The sequence below is a fragment of the Zootoca vivipara genome, chromosome 14, assembly GCF_963506605.1.
Source record: "Zootoca vivipara chromosome 14, rZooViv1.1, whole genome shotgun sequence".
In the NCBI taxonomy this organism is placed as follows: Eukaryota; Metazoa; Chordata; class Lepidosauria; order Squamata; family Lacertidae; genus Zootoca; species Zootoca vivipara.
Genome location: NC_083289.1, coordinates 35,314,834 through 35,328,955, shown reverse-complemented (window position 1 = coordinate 35,328,955; position 14,122 = coordinate 35,314,834). Strand labels below are relative to the sequence as shown.

At 47.5% G+C, this 14,122-nt stretch overlaps 1 protein-coding gene across 4 annotated transcripts; it reads left to right on the top strand.

The window, feature by feature from the left end:
• The first annotated feature begins 1,238 nt into the window (after positions 1-1,238).
• On the top strand, positions 1,239-14,122 carry JMJD8 (jumonji domain containing 8). Of its 4 annotated transcripts, none has more exons than XM_035131953.2 (10): positions 1,246-1,521; positions 2,304-2,525; positions 3,575-3,667; positions 5,050-5,098; positions 5,509-5,605; positions 7,811-7,879; positions 8,849-8,968; positions 11,125-11,192; positions 11,434-11,568; positions 12,071-12,296. In XM_035131953.2, exons 2-10 carry the CDS (start codon positions 2,431-2,433, stop codon positions 12,149-12,151), a joined length of 807 nt encoding a protein of 268 aa, XP_034987844.1. In that variant the 5' UTR covers positions 1,246-1,521; positions 2,304-2,430; the 3' UTR covers positions 12,152-12,296. The 4 variants fall into 4 exon arrangements, with proteins under 4 accessions (XP_034987848.1, XP_034987844.1, XP_034987845.1 ...); XM_035131954.2 differs by having other exon boundaries at positions 1,246-1,533; XM_060283003.1 differs by lacking the exon at positions 1,246-1,521 and adding an exon at positions 1,592-1,681.

Here is a 14,122-nt window from a genome sequence, read left to right as displayed (position 1 = left end):
AAATGTGCTTTAAAGATGAAGGCTGTGTACACTATCATGCTACATGCGCTAAATGAGTTACTGATTAAGGATTGTGCTATCAAATATTTTGGGTGAGAATGGTTTGCTTAGGTTTATTGCATTTTTTAATTGCTTGCCACAATGAAAAGCCTCAAAGTGACCTACAAAAAGAATAAAATACAGAATAAAAATGTGTAAGTATCCAGCCACGGGTACCCGAATGTCCACTGCGGGGGGGGGGGGTGTCTTTGTCTTTGCTACCAAAATGACACAGCCTCCCTGGGGAGAGCATTTGCTAGGGGTGGGGATCTACTACAAAAATGGTTTGTTCTATCATCGCTACCCTCCAGACCTCCCTTGGAGGAAGCATGCAAAAAAAAAGGCATCATATGACAATTTCAAGGTCCACATGGATTCATATAAAGAAAAGCAGCTCTTTGGTTATAGGTGTTCTGAACCATATACGGCTCTAAAAGTCAATACCAGCATTTTTAATTGAGACCAGAAACAAATTGGTGGAGAGTGCAGTCAGACCAGAACCAGAGTTAAGCATTCATGTTTTGTCCCCATTAACAGCCTAGCTGCTGTGTTCTGCACCAGCTGTTGTTTCCAAGCCACCCTCAAAGGCAGCCCCATGTACAATGTGTTGCAGTAGTCTAACCTGTTAATAAGGCAATTGTCACCACCTGTACCTTTCTGTGCTTCCTTTCCCTCTGACCTCACTTTACAGTCCTCACAAACATGTATATTTACATTTACATGTACATTTATCATGTATATTTGTACCAAAAACTATTTGATTATACTTCCTCAGCGTTTGGATTTCTCCCCCTAATGGACCAACACAGTTGAAGGCATTTTTTATTTGAATCACGAATTATCAGAAAATGTGCACTAGGAAAAACAATCCCACATTGAGGCAACGTGACTTTGGGCTTTCCAGTCGTGGCACATTCTAACATGACGAGCTCTCCAGCAGGGCAAAGAATACTGTATGTCTCTGGATTTCGGATGCTACGTTCTCTTCCATACAACGCCACCCTCTCTGGTAAGAGAACAGAGGGGAAAGTCATGTGCATCGAGAGAAGAAAGGGTGCGCGTTTCAGCTGCAATGCTTTGTGGGTGATGTAGTCTTAGCCCTTGTATCCAATAACAAAACAGCCGACTTTCGACATTCTTTCGCGGGGGGGGGGGCTCCCTTTGGCTTAACCCTGTGCCCTCTGTGCCTGCTGGGTAATGTAGTCCGTCCGTCTTTCCTGCGCCGCTACGGCCGGGATTATTAATTATTGTTCGCACATTTCCAACTTGGAAAGCGGCCAGCGTCGCGAGAAATAATGTTGGGTGTTACCTGGCTGGAAAGTTGAGAGGTTCTCACGGTGAGGACTCCCGTTTCCCGGAGTGGCTGCAACGTACGGACTACAATTCCCAGAATCCAAAGGGGCGAGGAAGGGTGGTCCTTTGCAAGGGGCTTGGCAAGATCTCCCAAGGCACGAGCGCTCGGCGCGGTAAAAGGAATACGAGGTAAAGCGGGAGGTATGGAGACGCAGGTGGGCCGAGCCGGTGGGGGGGGGGGTGCAGGTAGGAGAGAGGCGACCGCTTACGTGTCTCTAAGAAAGAGGAAATGAAGCGCCGGGAGTTGCGCGGGGGCAAACGAGGATACAGATTTGCCTACAATTTGCAAGTACTGTAGATGCAAATTTAGAAATAATTGCTGTAATTTAAACCAGAAATAAAACACATCTCGCCATAGTGGGGGGAGACTGGCCATGTCAGTTGCGTGCCTGCTGTCTGGGGATGGACAAATTCAAGCCCTCCACCCTGCTCTTACTTCTGGTGGTGGTGTTTTGTTTTTTTAAAACCTTTCAGCTGCAATAGGACCAGGCAGACAGCCCTTCAGCAGAGGGCTGTCCTTTGTAAAGTAGGACACATACACACACACACACTATCACAATCTGAACGCTCTGGCATGGGCATGAAAATGTAATGCACTTACATGCACTTTATAATTTTGCATCATTTTGAATCCCCCTGGTTATGGGCAAAGGAAAGGCGTTAAGCAGTGTACTGAAGCAGCCAGGGTTGCTTGGATGAGTATTTTGGAATGACCCTCTGAGGTGGCCAATTCTCATGTAACAGTCTTCGTGTGTCCAATCTTATCAACCACCCCTTGTGGTACAGTAGCAGCCGAGAGGGCCCGCCTTCCTTATGGTCTTCCTTATAGCAAGTTTTGCAGCTGAGTGTAGATTTGAACCTGGATCTTTTCTTGTGTATAATCTGCTCCCCGCACTCTTACCATCTTCTAGATGCAGCTGAGCACCTGGACTTAAAGCATTTTTCTTGAAGGAGGTTCCTCTCAAGGTTCTCCCACTGCAACCTCAACCTGCAAAGGACCACTGCTTGGAATGACAGAGGTGTAGGATTTTGGAGCAAATGGGACCCAGGGGCCAGCGCTTTTTGCTTTTCCCCTTCTTGATGATTTTCCTTCTGCCTGGATATTTAGCAATGCTGGACACTGATGGAGGCTGGTGAGTAGGTACACAGTCAAAAAATGGACCAGTGAGAATTGGGTAGTTTCTCCCTCGTATATAATCCCTTCATGCATGATCTCACATTTTGAAAGGCTCCCTTCCTCCTGTATCACATTTTTGCCTCAATTTCAACCAATGGCCTGTTTGTTTGTTTGTTTGTTTGTCTGTCTGTCTGTTTGTTTGTTTAATTCATTCATTGTTGCACAGTCTCCTTTCCCCGCTTTAGGGCCCTGTCTTTATTTGTTGCACTTTATTTGTGATCGCTTTAGCATGACCTTGTTGTTGCTGTGTTAATAGCTTTGAGAACTGTGAAAGCAGGACCTGTAAAATGTGGAAACAAATGAATGAGCTGGAGCTGGTTTTCAAGTGCTCGGGTCTGATTCATTCAGGGGGAGTCAGAGAGAGGGGAAGTGAGAATAGGGGTGTTAGAGAATAGGGGGTGTCGGAGGGGAATGGGGAGTGTCTCCACCCTTCATTGGTTTGGCCTTGCCCCCACCCCAGCATAAGGAGACCTGGACCCTCCTCCACAAGAGGTCTGGCAACACGAGAAATGGCCTTTTCTGCAGTGGCTCCCCATTTGTGGAATGCTCTCCCCAGGGAGGCTCACCTGGTGCCTTTATGATACATCTTTAGGCACCAGGTGAAAACTTTACTCTTCAACCAGGCCTTTGGCTGCTTAACACTCTGTGTCCTTTTAAATATGTTTGTGGGAGGGGAGGTTTTTGTTTTGTTTTGTTTCTGTTCTTGGTTTTTATTATGTACTTTGTGGGTGGGGGGGGCTCTGTATTTTTATACTATGAACCACCCTGAGATCTTTGGATGAAGGGTGGCACACAATTATTATTTTTTAAAAAAATCTAATAACAACAACAGTAATAACAACAATAATAACAAAAATCTAATAACAACATCCTGCCCCCAGAAAGCTTACCCTTGAGAGAATGAGGCCCTCAGCTGTAAAAAAGGCTCCTCACCCCTGCTATAAATGGATATGAAAAATATCCTGTATTTTAAGAACTGCCTTTCTCCACCCCTTCTCCTCTCAGGTTGACAAGCAGCCGCTCTGTGTTAATGGAAGAAGACAGCTGTACCGTGGAGAGGAGGGATGCCACACTGACCTACTCCCAGTTCATTGAACAGTAAGTGGCAGGGGCATTTTTTCTGCTTACCTCTTTTGGTTATCATCTGGGGGCTGGGGGGGGGGTCGCCATTCTTGGGCAGGGAGGGAGGGAGGGAGAGGTGTGTGAGATCATCATCTTCATTATACCTGCACCTTCCTTCAAAGGAGCCAGGGCAGCAAACATATCAATAGTAACACAAATAATTTAAAAAAAGAGAGAAGGAACAGTGCAAAACAATCTTCTAAAAAGAAGTTTATAACTCCTAAAAGGAATCGCCTATTCTTAGACTAATAATTTCAAGGTTGGCAGGGCAAAAACCTTAAAATGCCTGGCTATCCAGACTTGGAGGGTTTCCATCCTTTTCCACATATACACAAGGTTATCACAGGTGACCTTATGAGCAGCACAGTCCTTACTCAGAAGTAAGACCCACTGAGTTACCCACACAATACCCTGCTTTATTCCCTGGGCAGCTTCTGAGGTGCCACAGGTTCCCTGTTCCTATTAGAAATATAGTGTTGAATCTTGGGGAACTTCCAGAATGACGTGTTGGCTGAGCATTCGTCCTGATTTGTTTGCCGGGAGATTAGAGGATGTTGGCTCTTTAATTAGAATTCATTCTGATCTGTTTGGTGATAAGCCAGATAAGCGAGTGTTATGCCATACTTTCCAGTACATTTCCTCATCACTTTGCTTATCTCAAAAAGACTGAACTTTCTCGGGTCTGTTCCACAAGACCTCCCAAGCAGCTATATTCGCTCAAAACATGAATTTGCATGTACAGTAATTGATTGAATTCCAGCCAAGAATAATGACAGACGTGTCTTTCTTGTCTTTATGGTGCCTCTTCAAAAATCTTTTTCTCCTTTAAAGTGGAGGATTTCATCCCCACCTGCATCTGTACATAGAGTCAGTTTCATTGGTTCATCCAGCTCCATATTGTCTACACTGGCTGGCAGTGGCTGTGCTGGGTTTCAAGCAGGGGGCATTTCTAGCCCTCCCTGGAGATGCCATTGGGATTGACCCTGTGAAATCTTGCATGCAAAGAAGCTGCAGGCCTTCCCATTTGACATGAAAATGTTTTAATATAGGCAATTGTTTTTTAATCACTTTGAGATGTTTTATAGGCAGCGATGCATAAATGAAACAAAATTAAGAGCTGCCTGTTACCGTATATAAAACAGTGGCTGACATGGGTGTCTCAAATTTCAGTGGCACCTGTGCAGTGCCAAAATGTGGCAAGCCACCCCACCCCCGTCTCTTGCCTTCTGTTGGATGTCATAGTTGTGGTGCCCCCTGCAGCACACCAAAAGCTCTGTACCCAGTGAAATCGCAATGGTCACTTTCCCCTAGATCTGCCTTTGCATACAACAGCTTTACCTGTCTTATTTGCTTCTTAGGTATGCCTTCTCTCGGCCAGTTATACTCCAAGGAATAACAGACAACTCGGTGAGTGTCCCCACAACTGCGCATTCGGGTTAAGCATTAGAAAGAAGACTTGGTGCCGGCTCAATTTCATAAGCTGGATCTCCAAGTTCTCAGGCCTGTGTCTCTCCCAGTCCTGCACCCGGTGATCCCCGGGGATTGAACCTAAGATCTTCTGCATGCAAAGCAAACAGATGCTGTGCTACTGAGCTGTGGCCCTTTCCTTTAAGAACACAGGCAGTTGCCTTATTATGGCAAAGTAGATCATCGGTCCATCTAGCTCAGCACTGTCAATGTTAACTGTCAGCAGCTGTCCAAGTTTTCAGAGAGGAGTTTTCCCCCAATGGTACCTGGAGATGCAGGATTTGAATCTGGGATCTTTCGAGATTCCTTCCAACTCTGATTCTACTCTTATCTCCTTCTGTTACCTACAGGAGTTCCAGGCCCAATGTACCAAGGACAAATTGCTGACCAGGTTTGGGGACCGCCCTGTCCGTCTTAGCACCGCCAACACCTATTCTTACCACAAAGGTGAGGGCAGGTGTGGCCAAGATGCTTTCTGGAAGGAACCAGAGTGGGCTGGGCTGGAGCAGTACAGCTTGGCCCAAATCTGGCACTCTCATTATAATGGACGCTGTTCTTACTTGATTTTTATATTATTATTATTATTATTATTATTATTATTATTATTATTATTATTATTATTAATAGTAGTCCTATTTACCATTACATGGGTTCCTCGACTTACAAAGACAATCCGTTCCGCGGCCGTCTTCGTAAGTCGAGGTCTTCGGTTGTCAAAGCACTGCTTATGTGCATGCACGAAGCGCGATTTCGTGCTTCTGCACATGTGCCGACCGCATGCACCGCTTTGCGCAGGCGCAGAACGCGCGCGCGGTGAAAAGACTTCCGGCGTTGTCGACTTCGGAAGTTGAAACCTTTGGAAGTCGAAGCGTTCTGTTGTCGAGGTACCACTGTACGGCTCTTTGGTTAAAAAAAAGAGAGAGAGAGGTGCCAGTATTCATATATTGATAAAAGTGGCTGGCAGCACAAAATGAGAGAGGTGAGAGACTCCATAGCGGTGAGGACAATTGCAATGACAATGATTATTATTTTTCCAAATTCCTTACTATTAGATTGGCCTTAGATTTCTAAATTTCCCACATGCCCCCAAAGGTTGTGGACCCCTTACAAACAAATGTGATAATAGGGTTGGATATATAGGCGTGCACCAGGCTGAATGTTTGCTTTTCCACGGCTGCATATAAAAGCAATCATAAAAATAATATTTGCAATTCGATTAAAGAAAGCTATTTGAAATTACTAGGAGGATTGGCAGCAGAGAAGGAAACTTTTTGTGGTCCGTGACCCAATATCCTTTCTGGCCTTTCCTGCAGCTTCTTCACACTTTTCCACGTCTGAAGCAGTTTTTCAAGGGCTTTAAAATATATATTGAGGCTGTGAAAGGGTGAATGGACCTTCTTCAAGAACCTTTTAAAAAAGCGCTGCTTATTTAAGACATTTCTCTGCCACTTAATTACGTAAATCGCTATTCACTGTGTAAGGAACACAGTTACAGTGGAAATGAAAATTGGTTAAAGCTATACAGTACAATTGTTCCCCTTAAGAGTGAAGGCAACTGAACCAGAACCTGTTTACAGTCCGTTCTAGTCATTTTCCTGGTATGATATGAAGGGAAGGAGCTATAATGAAGTAAAGAGGACAGGAATTAGCAGCTGACCTCCAACCTCGCCCAGCCACCAAACATACCTTTTTCCAGCCTCCCTCTGTTTCAGTTGAATCAAGCCACCAGCACTGGCCTGGAGTTAGTTTTACAGTAGTACCGGAAATTCTGCTTGGAGCCTGAAACTGCTGCCGGACTTAAGGAATGGTTTATTTGTAATTACATTTAGATAAACCACCTTTCTTCCCAAGGAGCTCAAGGTGGCCTACGTGGTCTTCCCCTTCTCTAGTGATCTTCACAACAACCTTCTTGGGGAGGTTAGGCTGGGAAGGAGTGATTGGCCCAAGTCACCAAATACGTTTCCTGGCTGTGCGGGGATTTGAACTCTGGTCTCCCAGGTCCTATTCTGACACTCGCCACTACAACAAACTGGCTCTGAAGCTGCAGCCTGTGGACCTGCAGAAGGCCAGTTGCTCCACTGTGAACGGAAAATGGTATATGTACTATATATAGTACATATACCAGATATGCGGAAATATAAGGAAAGACAGGAATTTCAGTGAAGGAAATGTTAACGACTGTGTGGAAGGCGGTGGAAGTACTTGTTCAGACTGGAATTTATTTTTTGTTTAAAAGTAACTTTAAATATTTCTGTATTTTTTCTTTGATATTCTTTCAAATACTTGAGGATTGCTTCTTAATGCATGTTTTGTTATGTTTTGCTTTCTTTATTTCTTATGCTTTTCTTTTTTACAAATAATGTATTTTAACGATGTGTTATCTTTGCAATAAAATTTAAAAACAAAAAAACAAAACAAAACAAAAAAAGGAAAATGGCCAGTAGTTCATAGGTGGGGAACCTGTGGCTCTCTGGATGTTGTCGGACCCCAGCCAGCAGGTCCAGTGTTTAGAGGTGATAGTTGCTTTCAGAAACACCTGGAGGGCCACAGGTCTCCTCCATCTCTGGTCTCGTGCCAAGGAGGACAGCTCTTTGAGGGAGGTGCATGCCCATCCATTGCCTGCATTCAGCATCACCGACTTCCTTTTTGCAGTTGACCTGCCCTTCCAGGAGTATGTGGATCAATTGCTGGAGCCGCAGGACCAGACCTCTTTGGGGAGCGGTGAGTGGGGCTTTCCGCAACACTAGAACTCGGGACCATCCAATGAAGCTGAGTGCTGGAAGATTCGGGACAGATGATCAGAAGTACTTGCTCACGCAGTGCCTAGTGAAACTACGGAACTCGTCCCCATAGGAGGCACTGAGGGCCAGCAACTTGGATGGCTTTAAAAGAGGATTGGGCAGATTCGTGGCTACTAGCCATGGTGGCTCAGCTCTGCCTCCACTTCTGAATACCAGTTGCTGGAAATTGCAGGAGGGGAGAGTGCTCTGGGGCGTTCCCATAAGCCACAGGTTGGCCACTGTGAGACAAGGATGCTGAACTAGATGGGCCATTGGTCTGATCCAGCAGGCTCTTCCTATGGTCTTCTGTACTGTTTTGTTCTTGGAGGCTAAGGGGAGAATATAGGGACAGCTCAGATGTCACAGGAGAGTTGGAGCAGCCTCCTTGCTCTGCCTCAGCCTCCTTGAGCTAATACTGCCCCTCAATGAATCCTAGCTGCCCTGTCTGTCTGCTGCCCTTAGTTTTTCCTGATGCTGCACAAACCCATTTTGCACCCAAGCCAGCCACCTTGCCCATGCCGACTTTTCCCTTGTCAACCACAGGATTAATAGATGCAACCTTGCTCTAGAATAGCTTCCCCTGCTTTAAGCCCAGCCTCAAGAGCTGAGCTTGGCCTACATCCTGCCACGCAGTCCCTGGTCGTATTCAGTGGCCGATTCCTTGCTTCCCCCTCTCCTCTCCGCGCCACTGGCAGTGCCACCTTTTTGCTGTTGAGACAGCAGGGCTCCACTTGCTGCTGGCGCAGCAGGAAGGCTAAGGTTCTCTCCTCAGCCCGGCTCAAGTGACTGAACATGGCCCACCGTCATGAAAATCCAACAGTTTGCTTTCTGAACAGGACCCAAAATTGATTGCAGGATGCCTTTTCTGTTATGTAAAGGTCTACGGTTGTGCTTTCTCTCCTCCTTGCAGAAACCCTCTACTTCTTTGGTGACAACAACTTCACGGAGTGGGGCCCTCTCTTCCAGAAGTACACCCCGCCACCGTTCCGGATCCCAGGCACCACTGGAGCATACAGTTTTGGGATTGCAGGTCAGTCCCTGGGGCATCAAAGGGATGGAAAGGCAACCGGCACTTGGGAATTGTTATCCAATGTGTGTTTTGAAGGGGTCTGATCCTCACCCCGAGCCTGCTCATGTCGATATTTTGCCTCAATTGCTCTGTTTTTATTTTATTTATACACCACTTTTCTTCCAAGCAGGTCAAGGTGGCATATGTGTTTCTCCTCCCTCTCCATTTTATCCTCACAACAACCCTGCGAGGTAGGCTAGGCTGAGAGGCAGTGCCTGGCCCAAGCTCACCGGGTTTCATGGCTGAGTGGGGATTTGAACCCTGGCCTCCCAGCTCCTAGTCCAACACTCTAACCACTACACCACACTGCCTCTCGGGCTCTATTGGGGTTTTCCTTTCTGTGAATTTCAGCTGGTTTCAAGGCAGACCCCAGGCCTTGACCCTTGAATTATTTCTTTAGCGGTCTTCCATAGGGATAGGGAAACTCAGGCCTCGGGGCCAAATGTGGCCCTCCAACACTCTCTATCTGGCCCTTGGGACTCTTTCCAGGTTATGCTCCTTCTCTCCAGGACATTCCTCTCACCGACCCTACTTTGCACTCTCCCTGAATTTTTTTTTGCCTGGCTGTGGAATGTGTCCTTGAAGGCTTTTTGCTCGCTTTTCTTTTAATGGGCATGGGATTCTGGGCGCTGCCTTTCTGAGGGAAAGGTGCCAGTGAATTGATTATCTTGCCGCCTGTGCAGAGAGACGGCTGCAGGATTTGCTCAAGGCCATAGCGGTGGAGCAAAACTCAGCAGTTGCAGCTGTGTAGCCTTCCAGTGGGTACACTCTCCAGTGCTGGAGAAAGTGGGCCCTAGACTGTGCCTGGCTAAAGGAGAACTCTACCTTCCTATATCGAAACCTTATGGTGTAAAGAAGAAAACAAGAACAAAACATGTTATCCAAGTCTGATAATGGGAGCATCAAGATTATTCCCGTGGCATTTGCTCCCATCAGCCTTCATCTGAGACAAGGGAATGGTCTGAACACCTGGATCCTACTCAGCCCAGGTTGGAGGCAAGTCCTTGAGTTTCGTAGTGGAAGAAAAGCAAGATATGTCGTTCCTTCATTTATACCCCCCTTTCCTCCAAGGAGCACAAGGTGTACAGTGTTCTCCACCCCACCACTCATTTTGTCGTCACAACTCTGGGAGGCAGATCTTTTAATGTTGTGTTTTAATTGCTGCAACCCAACCTGGGACTGTAGGGAGATGGGCAGGTAATGAATTAACTAATAACAATGGGCTGAAAGCTAGTGACTGGCCCAAGGCCACTCGGCAAACTTCATGGTGGAGCATGGATTTGAACCCATGTCTCCAGGGCCCTAATGCAACACTCCAATCGCTGCACCACACTGCCAATCAGAAATATAGTCTATAAGCAGCCCAGCCATTTGGTACCATGAGTCAGCCTGGATAACTTAGTTGGTTAGAGCATGGTGCTGATAATGCCAAGGTTGCAAGTTCGATCCCCATAAAGGACAGCTGCATATTCCTGCATTACAGGGAGTTGGACTAGATCAGAGCTTTCCAAACTGTATGTCGTGACATGTTAGTGCGTCAGCTGCAGTGTGTAGCACGAGCGTTCCCTGCACTCCTTCTAGGGCTGGAAAGGGGTTAGTTTAACCCAGGGGTCTCCAAACTTACCAGCCTTCAGGCCGGTGCCTGCAGCGCCGATTGCACGGCAGGCTGGAAGGTGGGGGAGCGCGCGGGGACATGCACCCATACACGTGCGCACACGCTATTTCTGGCGCACTTCCGGGTTGCAGGAACACCAGAAATAGCTTGTGTGCATGCACATGGCCTCCTCTGACCTGGAAGTGCGCCAGAAATGATGCTTGCACATGTGTGCAAGCTATTTCCGGTGCTCTTGCAACCCGGACGTGGGCAGCTGCGCCGCGCCGGTAAGAGCGAGCGGCGGGGGTTGCTGCGGGCCAGGTAAATGAGGCCTTTGGGCCGTATCTGGCAGGGTGCCTTCCAAGTCTACAATTCTATGATCTATGTCTTGATGGCGATGCTCCTTGGGGTGGGGTATGTATCCAACAACCAAGACAGTGTTGTTCTGTTGGGGTGGAACTCCGGCATTTTCTCTGGAGGATACAGAAACCAACGCTTTTCTTTCTTCTCCGGTCATTTTCAGGCCCTGGCTCTGGAGTCCCGTTCCATTGGCACGGCCCAGGTTACTCAGAGGTGATCTTCGGCAGGAAAGTAAGTGCCTTGGCTGGAGCAATGAGAGGGGCCGTGATTGCCCACCTTTTCATGCAGGTGGTCAGCCTGCACCTGCTAGGTGGTCTTATTTGAGACATCAGGTGTGGGTGTGGGTGTGGTGGTTAGGAGGTCAACAGGACTGGATGCTCTTCAAGAGCCTGTTCACCCAGCATCTGGGTGGCCACAGGTTCCATCCCTTTTACTGTTCCTACCAGCTAAGCCCTTCTCTCTGTCTCCGTAGCGTTGGTTTCTGTATCCTCCAGAGAAAATGCCCGAGTTCCATCCCAACAGAACAACACTGTCTTGGTTGTTGGATACATACCCCTTTCTGCCGTCATGGGAGAGGCCTCTCGAGTGCACCATCCACCCTGGAGAGGTGAGTCATGGCTGTGGCCCCATTTCCAAAGTTCTGGCACTTGCCTACATTATTCTAGGACCCAAATCAAACTCTTGGTCCATCTTGCTCAGTATTGCCTGCACTGACTGGCCGTGTTTCTCCAGAATTTCAGGCAGAAATCCTGCCTGGTGCATATCTACACGAATCGCTGCAATGCTAGCTAGCCTGCCACGAGCTTGTGTGGCATCTTTGGTCAGGTGTCATGGGCCCACTGCTGTCACCTGCTCTGAAATTGGAAGGTTGACCTGGATTGTTCTTTAGGAGATCTGCTTCATGTCGGACTGCTTGCTTGCTTGCTTCCACTTTTGCGTCCTTTAAGTCTCCAGTGCTTTTTCATTGCAAGGGAGCTAAACGTGATAGCAAAATCCCCTGAAACCTCTCACGGCAGGGGTGTGTGACAATAGGGACTTTAGCAAGGCGTGGTGTTTCAAGCCTTTAGTCCTCACTTTGTTCTCTCCCCCTCCTCTTGCCTTCTCTACAGGTCCTGTACTTCCCAGACCGATGGTGGCATGCTACCTTGAATCTGGATACCAGCGTTTTCATCTCCACGTTCCTGGGTTAGCAGATCTGCTTGGTGGCTCCTCCTTGGCCTTCTTGCCATTACTCCTGCGATGGGGTACGAAGAAGCAGGACTTGTCGACAACATTTGGGGAATCTGGGGCTAGTGATGGTGGGACCATCCCAGTCTCTCATTGGATCACAGCACAGAATTAAGGAGAAGGCAGGTGGTGGTCTGCTAGTGGACTTCCCAATGTTTTGAACGACAATTCCCATGATCCCTGCCCACTGACAATGCTGGCTAGGGCTGATGGGAGTCGTGATGCCCTCCAGATGTTTGGACAATGTCACCTACCCCTCGTCTGAAAGATGACTTGCTGTAGCCTTTTCTAATCTGGAACCTATTAGACCTCAACTTCCATTAGCCTTGACCACTGGTTATGCAGACTGGGTCTTATGTGGGGGGTTGTAGTCCAACATCATGGGTTTCCCCATTCCTGGGTAAAAAATGGACAAGACGATGATGAATCAGATATTTCCAGTGACCACCCTTTGTAATAGGCAGGCTCTCTAATTATAGCCTTACATTCCAGGAAGGAAACGTGGCTTCCGAATGACTTAAGAGTTGAAAATTTGAGCGCCCTCGGATGAAGTTAAATAGGCTGTTTGCATGTAGTCACCTGCGATAAACAACAGTAGTGTGCTCTTTACAGCTGGATGCCCGTTTATTTTTTAAATAAGCCCTACTACTATGTCGGTTTCGCTGGTGCAAAAATTTAAGCAGGTGATGTTCTTTCTTTCTTTCCCACCTTTTCTCTGCTAAGAAAAGCTTCACTGGTGAAATTCTGCTTATCAGGCTGATGTTAGATAAGGGAGTAGGGCTCATCCAGAAATGCACGGTTTGTGCAAACTCTAGTATTTACAGATCTTTTTTGTACCACAAAAATGTGACCTATTCCAAGTTTTCCCCGTTTATTCCTCTCTCGTCTTCGCTTCCTGCCATGAAGCCCTAGTTCCATTTTTCGTTTGTCATTCTGGCAGGGAACCTCTGGCCCTCCAGTTGTTCATGGGCCTCCCATCCGCATGGCCGATGGTCTGGGATATGAGAGAGCTCCAACTCAGCAACACCTGGAGGACCACAGGTTTCAGACCTCTGTCCAAGGCTATCAGGGATCACATCAAATGCACTTGCAGAGGTGTAACTCAGGAATGGGGAGTCACGTGCCCTCCAGCTGCTTTTGAGACCCCCCCCCCCAGCTTCCATCAGTTCCAGCCAATATGGTAAGTGGTCAAAGATGATGAAAGTTCTAGCTAAATGACAGCTGGAGGGCCATGCATTCCCCAAGCTGCAATTTAGTGCTTTGTGGACAGATGCTGCCTAAATGGTTTCTCCAGCCACATGAGACTTTCCAGAAACACGTTTGCCTCTAAAGATCACTAGTTTGCAATAAAGGCAGACTCAGCCCTGCTTCTGATGCCAAATTGGATTTGCAGGTTTAGGTCACTCACATGCGTTCATAGGAACATGGGGAAGCTGTTGTCAGGCTGTGTGTCCATCCAGCCCAGGATTGTTGAGTGATTGGCAGCAACTCTCCAGGGAATCAGTCGGATACGAGCCTTTCCTATCAGCCCTTTGAACTGATGGTGGCTGCCATGAAGTTCCTACACGGCTTTTCAACTTGAGCATGGTGCTCATCAAGTGATAAACTGCAGGACCAAAGGCGCCTCCGCTGTTCCAACAGCGCAGTTTAGACCAGTTGTGACTAGCCAGCTGCCATTGGACTCCAACTCCTAGCAGCCCCAGCCAACATGGCCGATGGTGGGGGTGATGGGAGATGGAGCCCAACAAAATCTAGAGGGCCGCAAGTTCCCCAGATGTGGTTTACCCCTCTACAGATTAAATTAGATCTGCAAACACCATTTTGCTTCTCAGTGTTTTGTTGTTGTTGTTTAGTCGTTTAGTCGTGTCCGACTCTTCGTGACCCCATGGACCAGAGCACGCCAGGCACTCCTGTCTCCCACTGTTTTACCTTTT